General features: G+C 41.9%; 2 protein-coding genes across 2 annotated transcripts in view; both read right to left on the bottom strand.

Moving 5' to 3' along the window:
* Window positions 1–57: 57 nt before the first annotated feature.
* LOC137294119 (large ribosomal subunit protein mL66-like) lies at window positions 58–8,054 on the bottom strand. The gene is made up of 5 exons (XM_067825079.1): window positions 7,919–8,054; window positions 7,587–7,618; window positions 4,461–4,565; window positions 619–742; window positions 58–364 (listed from the first exon to the last, which is right to left on the bottom strand). Exons 1-5 carry the CDS (start codon window positions 8,031–8,033, stop codon window positions 258–260), a joined length of 483 nt encoding a protein of 160 aa, XP_067681180.1. The 5' UTR covers window positions 8,034–8,054; the 3' UTR covers window positions 58–257.
* A 1,435-nt stretch (window positions 8,055–9,489) lies between these two features.
* Window positions 9,490–15,967, bottom strand: part of LOC137293752 (ribosomal protein S6 kinase delta-1-like) — a 32,768-nt gene continuing 26,290 nt past the window's right edge. Inside the window, exons 11-13 of the mRNA XM_067824464.1 lie at window positions 11,592–11,674; window positions 11,251–11,346; window positions 9,490–11,030 (exon numbers count right to left, since the gene is read on the bottom strand). Of these exons, the coding sequence (XP_067680565.1) occupies window positions 10,917–11,030; window positions 11,251–11,346; window positions 11,592–11,674 (293 nt within the window). The 3' untranslated portion in view covers window positions 9,490–10,916. The remainder of the gene's footprint in view (window positions 11,031–11,250; window positions 11,347–11,591; window positions 11,675–15,967) is intronic.

Raw genomic sequence — 15,967 nt, 5'->3', positions numbered from 1 at the left:
TGTTGCCTCACTGAAACACACTGGTCCAGCAAAACCGAAATCAAACAGAGACAAAAGGCATCTTGATTTTTTATTTATTTCTGCTCTGTACACACACACACACACAGTCATCCCATGCCCCTACCGTGCACATATATCATCTTCTAGTGCCCCTATCCTGCATAGGACAAAGGCTGCATGGTTCAGAACAAACTGATGTCACCTTTTGTGTCTTCTACCACAACATTATGTACTTGTTTTGACCTAAAACATCATCATCAATCCTCCTCATAATATACATTGTATTTTTTCCATTTGAACTGTGAGCGTAGGTGATTTCTTTCTTTCCCACTTGGCAGATCAGGTCGGAATGTTGGCAGTAGGCCTGGAACAAACCATTCATGTTAAAATTTTGCCAGACACTAATTACTGTGTATTTGCTTACAAATGGAGAATGGAAGCGCATTGCAAATTACTGATATTTCTGACCTGACAAGAAGTCTGGAATGTCACACAACCCCCAACATTATGTCTGTCTGTTACTTCTACTCTGTAATGTTTGGGCACAGAAACATCCCTGCAGGGAGTTGGTGAGGCTGAGCATTCCTCATGTAGCTACAGTGTCCACACATTACCTACCTGCCCTCTGAGCTTGATGTATCAACTTCTCCAGAGATCGTTGTTGTCTCTTACACACGCCCGTTACCCGCCTGGGAAGGAGGCAACCATCGGGACGAAGAAACTGACTGAGAATGAGCACATCCTGAAACAACAGAAAAGACAACCACTAACATGAATAGTTTGTTAATATCAAATAAATCAACGCTAATACGTAATAGTGTGAAACTCCAGGCGATTACTATCCTGTTGTCTGTCGTTAGTATCTTCTGTGAACATCAAAGCAGCTTCTCAGACTGATACAACAGTGATCTCCATAGAGATATCTCACCATATCTCTTATGGAAGCAAGGTTTGGACGTGTAGGGGAATTACTGATACATAACTGGATGGGTATTTGCTGGCTTGATAATAAAGAGGCTTTCAAGAGAAAGTCTGTAATGGCAAAGAAGTATTTGTAAAGAAATATTTGAAATTCATCAAACTTGGTATTAAAATTTCATTGTAATTTCGGAACATGTTAAACAATTATCTCGGTGTAGTAGGGGTAGTTGAAGAACCAAGTCTCTATATTCAACATACCTAAGATGGCTAATCTACAGAGGAGACTTAGAAGACTAAATCCACTTTCTTCTGTACTTCCATTACTTTATTACTTTTCCTCATGGGTACCCAATCTTTCCACAACATGAAGTTCTGGATTACAAGTGATTGCTATGTCAGCAGCAATAATGTGGTAATCAACCAATCATGATGAGCTGATCATAAAAAATGTAATTTTCTGAATAGAATTGGTATTTTATACTTATCCTGACTCATGCTTAATTGCTTATCTCAACTTATCTGGCGAAGGTAGTGGAATACTTTGACAAACCTGTAGAGGTTTCCAATTCTTTGAAGAGAATCGTCCTTGGGGTACATATTTGCATTTTCTGCTGCCGGAAAATGTCATGTCACAGTTGTATCAATGTTTTGATTACATCTTGTACAATAAACAAAAAAGTCTTTTTTGTTCATTATACGGCCCCTCACCACGTGGAGTCACCACTCTGCCACGTATGCGCAGGCAACCAGGTAAGCATCCAAGCCCGTATCATCATTCCTTCCACTGAATAAATCAGTGAACAGAGTTGCGGGGAGGTGGGTGGCCCTACCCCAAGGACTGGAAACCTCTACAGGTTTGTCTAACTCTTTTTCAAAGCGATCGTCCTTGGGGTACATATATGCATAAAGTCAGACTTCCAAAGACCGGAGGCCAGGGAGGAGGGAATTCTGGTACAGTACGTAATGACAGCGATAGTAATTATGAAAATTAACTTTACGCAAAAAATTCTCACCTGTGTACTCCCGATGAGCTTCTGCGAGAGGCATTATGGGAGAGAACCACTAGGGAGCAACCGCACCGATACCGACCTCAGAGCTAAGCATGATATAAATAGCACTGTAAAAAGTGCAAACATAACCCTGCCCACATTGTGATTTCTATAGAGAGTAAGGGGGAAAACCCAACCGAAGACAACAAATCGATCGAGATCTCAGTCGTGGGATACGTCAACAGTGGAGATATGCCAATATACGCAGCCAAGACTCACTCGGTCAGGGTGGCAGGACACTGTCCACTGGAGAGAACAGTATGGCCAAGATTCACTCGGTCAGGGTGGCAGGACACTGTCCACTGGAGAGAACAGTATGGCCAAGACTCACTCGGTCAGGTTGGCAGGACACTGTCCACTGGAGAGAACAGTAGAGCCAAGATTCACTCGGTCAGGGTGGCAGGACACTGTCCACTGAAGAGAACAATACAGCCAAGACTCACTCGGTCAGGGTGGCAGGACACTGTCCACTGGAGAGAACAGTACGGCCAAAGTACTCACATGAGTGCATATCAAGCTGGCAATGCTTGATAAACATGCTAGGCCTGCTCCAAATAGCAGCAGAGCAAATCTCTTCAATGGGCAGTGCCGATGTGAATGCTTTGGAAGCTGCGATTGCCCTGACCGAGTGAGCCTTCAACCCTGCCTTTAGCCTGGTAAGCAGCACAGATGATCGTAAAACTAGCCAGCGACCCAGCCTTCCAACCACCGTAACAGCAGAACAGATGGGTACCCGTACGGATCCCTTGTGTTTGTTTGATATAGATCTTGAGAGTCTTACGGACATCCAACAGGTGAGTGCTCGTTGCAGAGGTCCCCGATGTAGAAGGCTGGGTGAGAGTAGGAAGTTCGATAGGAACTGTCACTTTCGATGGAAAGCGTGATTGATCTTCAGACGGTAGGAATCTGGGAGGTGAATACTGACACGGTCCAGGTGAAACACAGTCAGCGCCGGATCTGCAGACATGGCATGTAAATTACCAACCCTTCTCCCAGATGTTACCGCCACCAGAAATACGTCCTTCCATGTTAACAGCTGAATGGAAACAGCCGATAGATGTGAGAGAGTAGGATCGGACAGCCAATCAAGCATGATTGACAAATCCCCAGGTGGGCTGGTATGCCGGACCGCAGGTCGAACCCAATCCACGCCAGCTAAAAAGCGCTGCACAAGAGGGTGCTGCCCCAGAAGAGCACCATCGACAGGGGTATGAAAGGTGGAAATAGCGGTGGAGTAGCCACAAATGATCAAAGCCGCCAAGCCTTCTTCAAACGCACTTGCAAAAACTCCAATACTCAGACAAAATCTGCAGAAAAGGGATCTACCATCCCCCTATCTGAACACCAGTGCACATAACGGGACCACCTATCCTCATACTGAACGTTTGTTGAATCCCGCCTCGAAGCCAGAATTGTGTCTGCAACTGCCGCAGGAATTCTGTGCGCCTCAAGGCTAGACCTGACAGAGGCCAAGCCACTCAATGAATCCATGGATTGGGGTGTGGCACGCCGTTCTGAGTGAGAATGTCCGGTCGCAAAGGTAGTAGAACAGAAGGCTGAGCCAGAAAGCTGAGAATTACCAGAAACCAGCTCTGTGATGGCCAAAGTGGTGCCAGAAGCACAAGCAGCCAAGCTGGCTGGGTGGACAGCTGGGAGAGGACCTGGGGAATCAGGGGAAGTGGCAGAAACGCCCACAGAACCTTGCCTGACCAATCCAACAGGAAGGCGTCGGTCCAGTGTTCAAGAGCAGAACACGCCGGATGCAAACAGATCCACCTGGAATGATCCGTACAACTGGGAGATAACTCTGAATATCAAGCATCCACTCATGGGGGCCAGTATTCGGCGAGGGATCTGCTTACATGTTCTCCAGCCCTGGGAGATAAACCGGAATCACCTGACAGTCGTACTTGTCGCACCAGAGGAGAAAATCCCATGTCATATTGATGTGAAGACTGGATTTGGCTTCAGCCTAGTGTTCGGACGCAGACAGACTGCCCAGAACACCCCCCCAGCCCCTGAGGGATGCATCGGTTTGAACTGTAAGAGCTGGCATCAGGAGATCCAAAGGGACCTCCTTGGAGAGATTCCCGACATCGGTCCACCACTGAGACAACCACTCGGGAACTGCGAGACACTTCTCCAGATCCTCTGAGTGAGCCCAAAGACTTGGCAAAGCTTGCTGTATGGGGCGCTTGTCACTCTCTCCTTATAAATCACCCCAGGTTCCTCCAGCTGCCCTCATTGGATGATAGGGAGAGAGTGACAAGCATGGCCGTTCAGCTGACCATGTGCATGGGTAAAGGGAGGGTACTCGTGGGTGAGTGTACATTACGTCCGCTTCTTTTAGAAGGAAACTTCAAGGGATTTCAGGTTTTCCACTACCTTTGCCAGGGAAGAAGAGATAAGCAATTAAGCATGAGTCAGGATAAGGAAAAATTATCAAAACTGTGTCTACATGGGAGAGACTCAGCCACACATTCTACTGACCGTGTACTTGAGGTCAGCATGAACCCTGCATAAGGGGCACTTGACCTCCGAATTGCCTGGCAACAGATAATCACTTCGACTGGATGGAACCTTGACACCTTCAATCTGGAAAAAAGACAAAAAGGTCATTAACATGAACTGAACACAGTAAAAACTTGGAGTGTATTTTTTATAAGAATAAACTCAGAAGATGTTTCAAATTCATGCTTCAAATGTTGAATTATCTAAATTACTTGTGTCCATTTAACACATATTTTGCAACCAGTACTACCTTGAAGGCATCTTATTATTACTGTCCAGACTACATTAAAGGGGCACTGATGCAGAACAATTTCCATGGACTGGTTTTCCTTTTTGTAATTATTTTTCTCCCATGAGTACCCGGATGATATCCCAGAATTCGTAACTGGTTTGTGACCTCTGCTGCGCAGTACGTATACACAATGTACATCTTTATATTTTGTCTCATAACCCTAATTACTTTATTGTCATTTTTATATGACTTTGAATATTAATAAAAGAACACATGGTCTGCTTATACTTATAGTAAATTTCTAACATTGTATAGACTGTCAATGTGGATCGTATTTCACACACGCCCTATGCGCGATCTAGTCTGTGTTTTCTGTCATATAGGATCTGCTGAATGCTAAAACAAATAAATTAAAACAAAACGCAAAATGAATTTAAAACAGAAGTTATAGCAACAATATCAGGCTATTAACTCGTTCAGGAATGTATCCATCAATGTCCACATGAAAGAATGATATTCCATTCATCTGCAGCTGGTGAAAAAAACCTGCTCTATGTTGTGTGTCTTACAACAGTCTAATTTGCAAAAAAGCAACACATCGTTTCAGGTCTTTCACATTATTGAAAACCTGATAAACCTCTCATTGGTCACCCAAAATAGCACACCTGGAAACTAATTGTATGATGTCCGCCATTCTAAGTAACTTAGTTAACCAATAATGAGCAATGAATCAATGCAGTGCTGGTTAATTCTTTAAAGGGAGGATGTTGTTTTTACACTCGCACTTTATGACATGGTGTAGTCAGTATAGATTAGTACATCTACACACACTGCCTTTTGACTAATCTGCTGTAGAAGATTAAAGTAATTAATCAGTCAGTGTGTTATCGGTTAATCCTTTGATCGATGTTTGTTTTTGTAACTCAGCTTATAAACCCTTTCATGCACATATTACACATCAGACCTTAACTGATAATGTTGAGTATTTACTCCATACAGGAGGAATGCCAAATGGAACCTTTGTTGAGTAATCTGAGTGGTGTCACCACTAATTAAACCTGTTATAAATTCATTAACTGACCATCAAGTGAATGATGACAACATGTAGGTTTATACCATCAAACACGAATTACAGCGAGGAAAATGTAATCTCTGTGTCGCATGCATCCTGAAAACACTTACGAGCCGAAACTGTTTTGAGGATACCAACAGAACTTCGTTGTTACATAAGAAATACATAGAGGCATTTGCTGTGTACTTGGGTAAATAGGTGTATATGTAATTATTTTTTTGTATGTAAGAAAATTTTCAGATTTCTGTACCAATGGCAAAGTCATTGTTTTTAATTTATGAATTCAAATATATCAACTGTGCATGTTTATTATCATAGATAGCTACCATAGCTACCAAAATTTATGTATGATTTTTGCTATGATAGCTGGCCCAACCCTCAAAACTATCTCAATATAAAGCTTTGCAATTTTTTTTTACTTTTATGAAACAAATGGCTTGCTACGTGCCTGTAGACATCACGATTAAATATCGAGGTAAAAAACACAGAAATAGGATCAAATTGGATCAGTCACTATACCAATCTGGCATCAGAAAACAAACTACACTGCTGGGATATTTTGTTACAATCAGACAAGGAATAACATAGATATTTTTAAATAATGGCATATGATGGGCATCTGGCCTCCTGACTGTTTATGGTGAAGAAATTCTTTTCTGGTAATGTGGACAGGAGCCCAGTCCCTATGTCCATCACGGTTGAGGGAGCAGGTGCTGACCAATTAGCAGCTTGGTTTCGAATTACTAGTAGACCGTTGCAGTGTTCACGAATAGCGTCTGACCCTCTGAAAATCTGGTAGATTCGCCAGTGGTCAGATAGAAATCACCAACCCACCAGCCCCAGTGTCTGACTGAATATTTCACAATGTCTTTGTATGAAGTTGGTAATTGTGGCATGTGACACTTGACTGCTGTTTAGAAATCTGATGTTTGTTATCATATAGTGTTAATAATTTCAATGCCAATTACAAGAAATGTTAAATCTGAAATGTTTGTTTAATTTTATTCTGTGGGTCCTGTGAATTTTCATTGGGTCAGACAGACATCTGAAACTTACAGGACCCAATGTCCTGTTACTTTGAAAGACCATCGTGAACACTGCCGTTGGCGAGAAACATTATTCGCTTTGCATCAGTGCCCCTTTAAGCAAATATTCCAGCTGTCAACAACAGTTTGTTTGGTAGGCAAGTTCTTTGAAGAAGACAATGACATACTCAGCAAAACATTCCACACAACAACTCTGCAGTAGTGACATGATGTAATTTGGCACCTTCTGGTTATTTCGTTTAACATGAGGCACTAATTTAAGTTTATATGCAGGTTAACTTGATGGACAGCTACTAGGCTGGTGAAGTTTGAAATATTTGCCAATTTTCCTGCTGACATAAGGCATCTGGGTGAGGGTTTTAAACTGGTAACATACAAACATACACACAGCAACATGTCTATTCATGATGTATGCAAGGTTTGGTTAGTTTTTAATCTAGACTATTTCCAAGGTCGCCTTTGGTCAGAGCTAATTACACATTGTTAAAGATGAAACTGATATTTCTTGTACATAAAGAGTACTGTTAGGCTGATCGTCAAAACAGTGTATCTTTAGAGTATGGATCACCTTTTGGCTGTTGGTTGCCGAGTTTGGAGCACTGTCGGATGGGTCACATGTCAACCAACACAAACACACATTTGTTTGCTGGGGTCTATCATATGTGAACGTGTGACCTCCAGCTAGGCTGAGTAAAAGGACTGGGAAGATGTAATTAAATTTGGGTCAGAAATCATCGCAACCAGTTAATACTCACCACAGTTGCATTCTCTGTACGTGTTTCCCTGACTGCAACACAAGAAGAGGAGATCAAGCAAAGGAAGAACACAAATATTTCCTTTCAAGTTACATGTCATCTCCACAAGCGGTATCTGGGTATGGAAAGTCCAGTATGTTGAGTACAGTGAGTATTTCGATACGTATTAGTTTAAAGGGCCAGGTTATCCTTATTGTTTCGGGTCATATGACATAAACTTTCAAACACTGGAGAAGAACCTATCCCAACGTGTAATAAGTGCTAGTGAACTGATCAAAATCTGAACAACACAAGTGTCTACGTTTAGTCTATGAACAGAAACATATTATTACTTTCTTTCAGTTGGTTGCGGGTTGTTGTAGTAAATAATCGACAGAGGGCAGCCATCGGTGCGATGGATTGTCGACTCGACCGTAAAACACACGTCAAAACACTTCCCCCAAGCATGGCTGCTCTCCACTCAAAGGGACATAACTGCTACGTAAATACTGCAGGTATTCATTTAACGTTACATTAGGAGACACCTACCCTTAAGTTCAAATCGAAGTTTTCAGTCAAGTGAATGTGCAATATGGATTTCAAGCTGTACATTAATTTTCTGCGGGCTGAATATTTCCATCCTTTCTTCCCGCTGCTTCCATTACTAGTACAGGTATATTATCATTACTCAGCCTTTCTTTCCAAACTTGAAATTTACATTTGCTCCTCAGTGTGCTTCTTTGCTACCTCAAGTTTCTTTTGAAATGTTTAGTATCTTCTTTTTGCTTTGATTGGTTTCTTGATGTTTTATCTATCTTTGTGTTACTTTAAGTTTCCTTGTAAAAACTGTAGCCTCCAAATAATTTCTCGTTTGCTACATCATTTTTATTCTTGTTACTTTCTCATCCAAGTTTCTTGGAGCAGGGAGACTATATATAGATTGTTGTAGATAATCCCTGCTTTGGAGGTATATCTAGCCATTATCAAAAACAATCAGACACTTCTGAGTTAAAAAAATCCCAGAAAAACAGTTAACAACATTAAATTTTGACTATTCTGTTATGTTAATGTTTTCTACAATATTCAGTCTGTTTAAATCATCTGTGTCTATATGATGAGTAATAGAAGTAACAAGAAAATAACTGAAGAAATGAGAAAATTTCAAGTTTTTGAAAGAAATAATTAATATCAGAGGCCATATAATATAATTTATCTGCAAAAGTGGCAGCATTAGGTTTTCATACTTAGTTCTAGAGGCTGCATGATGATTGTATTTCTGTACAAAGATGACGACTTATTGCAAAACCAGAATAATGCCTATGAGACATAAAATTGTGACTCCGTCACTAGTTGAATCTAGGCGTATTCCATGCCTGATATCCTGAGCATGACCAGTGTACAATGTTGCCAACCTATTGCCTGATATCCTGAGCATGACCAGTGTACAATGTTGCCAACCTATTGCCTGATATCGGACAACAATACTTCCACAGTCAGTCTAACCGTCCAGTAAGTCTCCTTGACTAACTTCACTTGAAGTATGATTTGTGCACTGTAAACAGGACCCTATACGTCCCAACTAGTGATGTAGTTTCTGAGATGCAACTTCAACAACAGTGAAACAGGCTGAGTGCACATCAGGGTGCTACAAGGGCACTTCTCCATCAAAGGTTCAGGATATTTTACAGAATTTTTAATTTCAAGACATATGTTCTCAAACACTCATGAATCATTAAAATACACAGATGATTTTAACTTTACATAGATACTGAAATTTGAAATAATCTTTTCCCAGGTATACAGGAATAATACAAGTAGGAGTTAGGTGCAGGTGTTCCACACTTATAATCACAGTATCAACAAGTCCAGTTCTTATGTGAGACTTTTGACTATGGTGATATTGACAAAAGACAAAATCAAACAATTGTTGAAGATATTTATTAATACCATCACAGATTTTGTGTATTGAACATGGTAGATAGGTAAGTAGCATCAGCACTTGCATTGTTGCCTGGGCAGTGTTACACGCAGGAGACAACAAGGAGGAACAGGCTGGGGTTTGGGGTGGAACAGAGGTGGAGTGGCAGTTCCCAGGAAGGGTTCCACCATAGTGTGATATTTCTCACACATGTAGCAAGCCTGTTCATACATGACACACACAACATGTTATGACAAGATCTTACACAGCTCTTAGTGGCCTTCCAGCCAAACATGGCAGCTACCATATAATCAACTGCTCGTTGGTGGGGAATAATGATTGTTGTTAGGAGAATAATATCAATACTACTTGGTAGGAAAAAACAGATGTGACACACTTCTAGAATCCTCTTGTCTTAACCAAGTTATGCTCAAGTGCATCATTTTCCAAGCCTTTGGTCAAACCTTCTGACCTTGGTTCAAACTTCAGAACCTGTCATCCTACTCTCAGTATGGTAAAATCACAGCTCATCTTGCACACATGGAATGTCACAAGTGTCCTATAACAATACTTGCAGCAATAATGCACAACACACTCCTGATATGTACACATCTAGTTCAGTTACAAACATATATAGGCATGAGTCAGTATCTGCAGTCAGTGATATTTCCTTCCTATAGTTCAGGCTATCAATATTTCATAATGTACAGTGGGTCTTAATAAAGGAACTCTAGTTGTACTACAGTGTGGCACATTCAACATTGTGGAGATGCATCATATAAGGAAATAATTGTGACACACTTATCCTAGGTAAAAAAATGTTTTGATTATACTCCACTACATGTTAGAAAGGTTTCTGCTGTTGCCAGACTGAAAGTCGACAGCTGTTGCAGTGTCTGAGATCCTCATGGCACTCGGACTCATCAACACACTCATCATCTCTCTCCTTACATCATCATATTGCACAGTTATAATACACACAGACACACAGTACACACATCACATCCATACAGACGACATATCTCACGGTATCATAAAGTCCATCACCCTACTAGCAAACCACGAGAACAATTAATCATCCCTCATGCCCATACAGTTATTAAATTCATTGTGCAGCTCATCCTCTGCATGTTCCCAGAAGGTGTCCTGCTCAAAGGTACTTGATGCCAAGAAGTGTTTCTTGTACTAAGAAATGTCTGCCCCTGCTATCCCCTGAGTTGTTCAATGTCCCCTTGCCACAAACGCTGGGACATCACATGAATACCACTGAAGTTCTGTGATGAGCAGGGACTGTCATCAAGGATTCATTCAGCATCACAGTCAGATCCAGCGTCAATGTACTTTCACACTAAAATTTACGAATGAATCAGCACTAATAAAATCTGTTTTGTAATTCATGAAATCCACATATCTTGAATCTTGTGGATGGGGATTCAGCCATTTTCTATGGCATTCCAGTTTATGCAAGAGAAGAAAGGGTGCGCCTTCAGTGCCTCTGCTCCATCCAACCCTGACCCCAGCCGCTCCCGGGGGTCAAAACACAGCAGCTGTAACACAACCAAACAACACTTGTAAGACTTTGTAACACTGCGTTGCTATGGTAGTATGTACGTGGTACAATGCAATACACAACCATTATCAATCAATTTGAATTTATTAAACTGGATTTGTGCCCGTGGCCTTATACTGTATTAAATCTGCATTGGCAAGAGTTTGTTTGCCATACAACTCTTCCAAGATTTGAATAGCTGAAGATACTGGCCATACCTCCTTGAGAAGGGCCTGTCCCTCGGAAGACACATGGTTGGGAATGTGTAGTTGGGTGTGAGAGTTGATCCCACCTGGGTGGTAGCTGCTCAGACTCTGCAAGAGGAGGGATTCTGAGTACAAGTGTGAACATACAGAAATGAGTGGTGTGTAAATACAGATATAGGTCTCTGATTAACTATCTGCTTCAGCTTGTAGACATCGTTCAAATAAAATATTTCAAAGCTGGTAATAGCATAGCAACAAAAGAGTTTGGAAAGAGTAGCTGTTACAGCACTCAGTTCATAGCACATAGGGAAAGTCAAGTAAGTCAAAGGCTTGCAGAATATAGACAAACTCACCTTCCCCGTGAGGAGCTCATATAGCAGTGCACCAAGGCTCCACCAGTCACACACCTCAGAGTACCCTGTGATGGAGCTCACCTCTACAACAACAACATCAAATGTAGTTACAACCTCCAAACACCATCAGGTGTAGTAGTTACAACCTCCAAACACCATCAGGTGTAGTAGTTACAACCTCCAAACACCATCAGGTGTAGTTACAACCTCCAAACACCATCAGGTGTAGTAGTTACAACCTCCATACACCATCAGGTGTAGCTACAACCTACAAACACCATCAGGTGTAGTAGTTACAACCTCCAAACACCATCAGGTGTAGTTACAACCTCCAAACACCATCAGGTGTAGTTACAACCTCCAAACACCATCAGGTGTAGTTACAACCTACAAACACCATCAGGTGTAGTTACAACCTCCAAACACCATCAGGTGTAGTAGTTACAACCTACAAACACCATCAGGTGTAGTAGTTACAACCTACAAACACCATCAGGTGTAGTAGTTACAACCTACAAACACCATCAGGTGTAGTAGTTACAACCTACAAACACCATCAGGTGTAGTAGTTACAACCTCCAAACACCATCAGGTGTAGTTACAACCTACAAACACCATCAGGTGTAGTAGTTACAACCTCCAAACACCATCAGGTGTAGTAGTTACAACCTACAAACACCATCAAGTATAGTAGTTACAACCTACAAACACCATCAGGTGTAGTTACAACCTCCAAACACCATCAGGTGTAGCTACAACCTCCAAACACCATCAGGTGTAGCTACAACCTCCAAACACCATCAGGTGTAGTAGTTACAACCTATAAACACCATCAGGTGTAGTTACAACCTCCAAACACCATCAGGTGTAGCTACAACCTCCAAACACCATCAGGTGTAGTAGTTACAACCTCCAAACACCATCAGGTGTAGTTACAACCTACAAACACCATCAGGTGTAGTAGTTACAACCTCCAAACACCATCAGGTGTAGTAGTTACAACCTACAAACACCATCAAGTATAGTAGTTACAACCTCCAAACACCATCAGGTGTAGTAGTTACAACCTCCAAACACCATCAGGTGTAGTTACAACCTCCAAACACCATCAGGTGTAGTAGTTACAACCTCCAAACACCATCAGGTGTAGTAGTTACAACCTCCAAACACCATCAGGTGTACTTACAACCTCCAAACACCATCAGGTGTAGTAGTTACAACCTACAAACACCATCAGGTGTAGTAGTTACAACCTCCAAACACCATCAGGTGTAGTAGTTACAACCTCCAAACACCATCAGGTGTAGTAGTTACAACCTCCAAACACCATCAGGTGTAGTTACAACCTACAAACACCATCAGGTGTAGTAGTTACAACCTCCAAACACCATCAGGTGTAGTACTTACAACCTCCAAACACCATCAGGTGTAGTTACAACCTCCAAACACCATCAGGTGTAGTAGTTACAACCTCCAAACACCATCAGGTGTAGTACTTACAACCTACAAACACCATCAGGTGTAGTAGTTACAACCTACAAACACCATCAGGTGTAGTAGTTACAACCTACAAACACCATCAGGTGTAGTAGTTACAACCTACAAACACCATCAGGTGTAGTAGTTACAACCTACAAACACCATCAGGTGTAGTTACAACCTCCAAACACCATCAGGTGTAGTTACAACCTCCAAACACCATCAGGTGTAGTAGTTACAACCTCCAAACACCATCAGGTGTAGTAGTTACAACCTACAAACACCATCAGGTGTAGTAGTTACAACCTCCAAACACCATCAGGTGTAGTAGTTACAACCTACAAACACCATCAAGTATAGTAGTTACAACCTCCAAACACCATCAGGTGTAGTAGTTACAACCTCCAAACACCATCAGGTGTAGTTACAACCTCCAAACACCATCAGGTGTAGTAGTTACAACCTCCAAACACCATCAGGTGTAGTAGTTACAACCTCCAAACACCATCAGGTGTACTTACAACCTCCAAACACCATCAGGTGTAGTAGTTACAACCTACAAACACCATCAGGTGTAGTAGTTACAACCTACAAACACCATCAGGTGTAGTAGTTACAACCTCCAAACACCATCAGGTGTAGTAGTTACAACCTACAAACACCATCAGGTGTAGTTACAACCTACAAACACCATCAGGTTTAGTAGTTACAACCTCCAAACACCATCAGGTGTAGTAGTTACAACCTACAAACACCATCAAGTATAGTAGTTACAACCTCCAAACACCATCAGGTGTAGTTACAACCTCCAAACACCATCAGGTGTAGTAGTTACAACCTCCAAACACCATCAGGTGTAGTAGTTACAACCTCCAAACACCATCAGGTGTACTTACAACCTCCAAACACCATCAGGTGTAGTAGTTACAACCTACAAACACCATCAGGTGTAGTAGTTACAACCTACAAACACCATCAGGTGTAGTAGTTACAACCTCCAAACACCATCAGGTGTAGTAGTTACAACCTCCAAACACCATCAGGTGTACCTACAACCTCGAAACACCATCAGGTGTAGTAGTTACAACCTACAAACACCATCAGGTGTAGTAGTTACAACCTCCAAACACCATCAGGTGTAGTAGTTACAACCTACAAACACCATCAGGTGTAGTAGTTACAACCTCCAAACACCATCAGGTGTAGTTACAACCTACAAACACCATCAGGTGTAGTAGTTACAACCTCCAAACACCATCAGGTGTAGTACTTACAACCTCCAAACACCATCAGGTGTAGTTACAACCTCCAAACACCATCAGGTGTAGTAGTTACAACCTCCAAACACCATCAGGTGTAGTACTTACAACCTCCAAACACCATCAGGTGTAGTAGTTACAACCTACAAACACCATCAGGTGTAGTAGTTACAACCTACAAACACCATCAGGTGTAGTAGTTACAACCTACAAACACCATCAGGTGTAGTTACAACCTCCAAACACCATCAGGTGTAGCTACAACCTCCAAACACCATCAGGTGTAGTAGTTACAACCTCCAAACACCATCAGGTGTAGTAGTTACAACCTCCAAACACCATCAGGTGTAGTTACAACCTACAAACACCATCAGGTGTAGTAGTTACAACCTCCAAACACCATCAGGTGTAGTAGTTACAACCTATAAACACCATCAGGTGTAGTTACAACCTCCAAACACCATCAGGTGTAGCTACAACCTCCAAACACCATCAGGTGTAGTAGTTACAACCTCCAAACACCATCAGGTGTAGTTACAACCTACAAACACCATCAGGTGTAGTAGTTACAACCTCCAAACACCATCAGGTGTAGTAGTTACAACCTACAAACACCATCAAGTATAGTAGTTACAACCTCCAAACACCATCAGGTGTAGTAGTTACAACCTCCAAACACCATCAGGTGTAGTTACAACCTCCAAACACCATCAGGTGTAGTAGTTACAACCTCCAAACACCATCAGGTGTAGTAGTTACAACCTCCAAACACCATCAGGTGTACTTACAACCTCCAAACACCATCAGGTGTAGTAGTTACAACCTCCAAACACCATCAGGTGTAGTAGTTACAACCTACAAACACCATCAGGTGTAGTAGTTACAACCTCCAAACACCATCAGGTGTAGTAGTTACAACCTCCAAACACCATCAGGTGTACTTACAACCTCCAAACACCATCAGGTGTAGTAGTTACAACCTACAAACACCATCAGGTGTAGTAGTTACAACCTACAAACACCATCAGGTGTAGTAGTTACAACCTCCAAACACCATCAGGTGTAGTACTTACAACCTCCAAACACCATCAGGTGTAGTTACAACCTCCAAACACCATCAGGTGTAGTAGTTACAACCTCCAAACACCATCAGGTGTAGTACTTACAACCTACAAACACCATCAGGTGTAGTACTTACAACCTCCAAACACCATCAGGTGTAGTAGTTACAACCTCCAAACACCATCAGGTGTAGTAGTTACAACCTCCAAACACCATCAGGTGTAGTTACAACCTACAAACACCATCAGGTGTAGTAGTTACAACCTCCAAACACCATCAGGTGTAGTAGTTACAACCTCCAAACACCATCAGGTGTAGTAGTTACAACCTCCAAACACCATCAGGTGTAGCAGTTACAACCTCCAAACACCATCAGGTGTAGTTACAACCTACAAACACCATCAGGTGTAGTAGTTACAACCTCCAAACACCATCAGGTGTAGTAGTTACAACCTCCAAACACCATCAGGTGTAGTTACAACCTACAAACACCATCAGGTGTAGTAGTTACAACCTCCAAACACCATCAGGTGTAGTTACAACCTCCAAACACCATCAGGTGTAGTTACAACCTCC

This window comes from Haliotis asinina, chromosome 8, assembly GCF_037392515.1.
Source record: "Haliotis asinina isolate JCU_RB_2024 chromosome 8, JCU_Hal_asi_v2, whole genome shotgun sequence".
NCBI lineage: Eukaryota > Metazoa > Mollusca > Gastropoda > Lepetellida > Haliotidae > Haliotis > Haliotis asinina.
The sequence above is the reverse complement of the archived record's forward strand: the minus strand, read 5'-3'. Positions and strand labels throughout refer to the sequence as shown.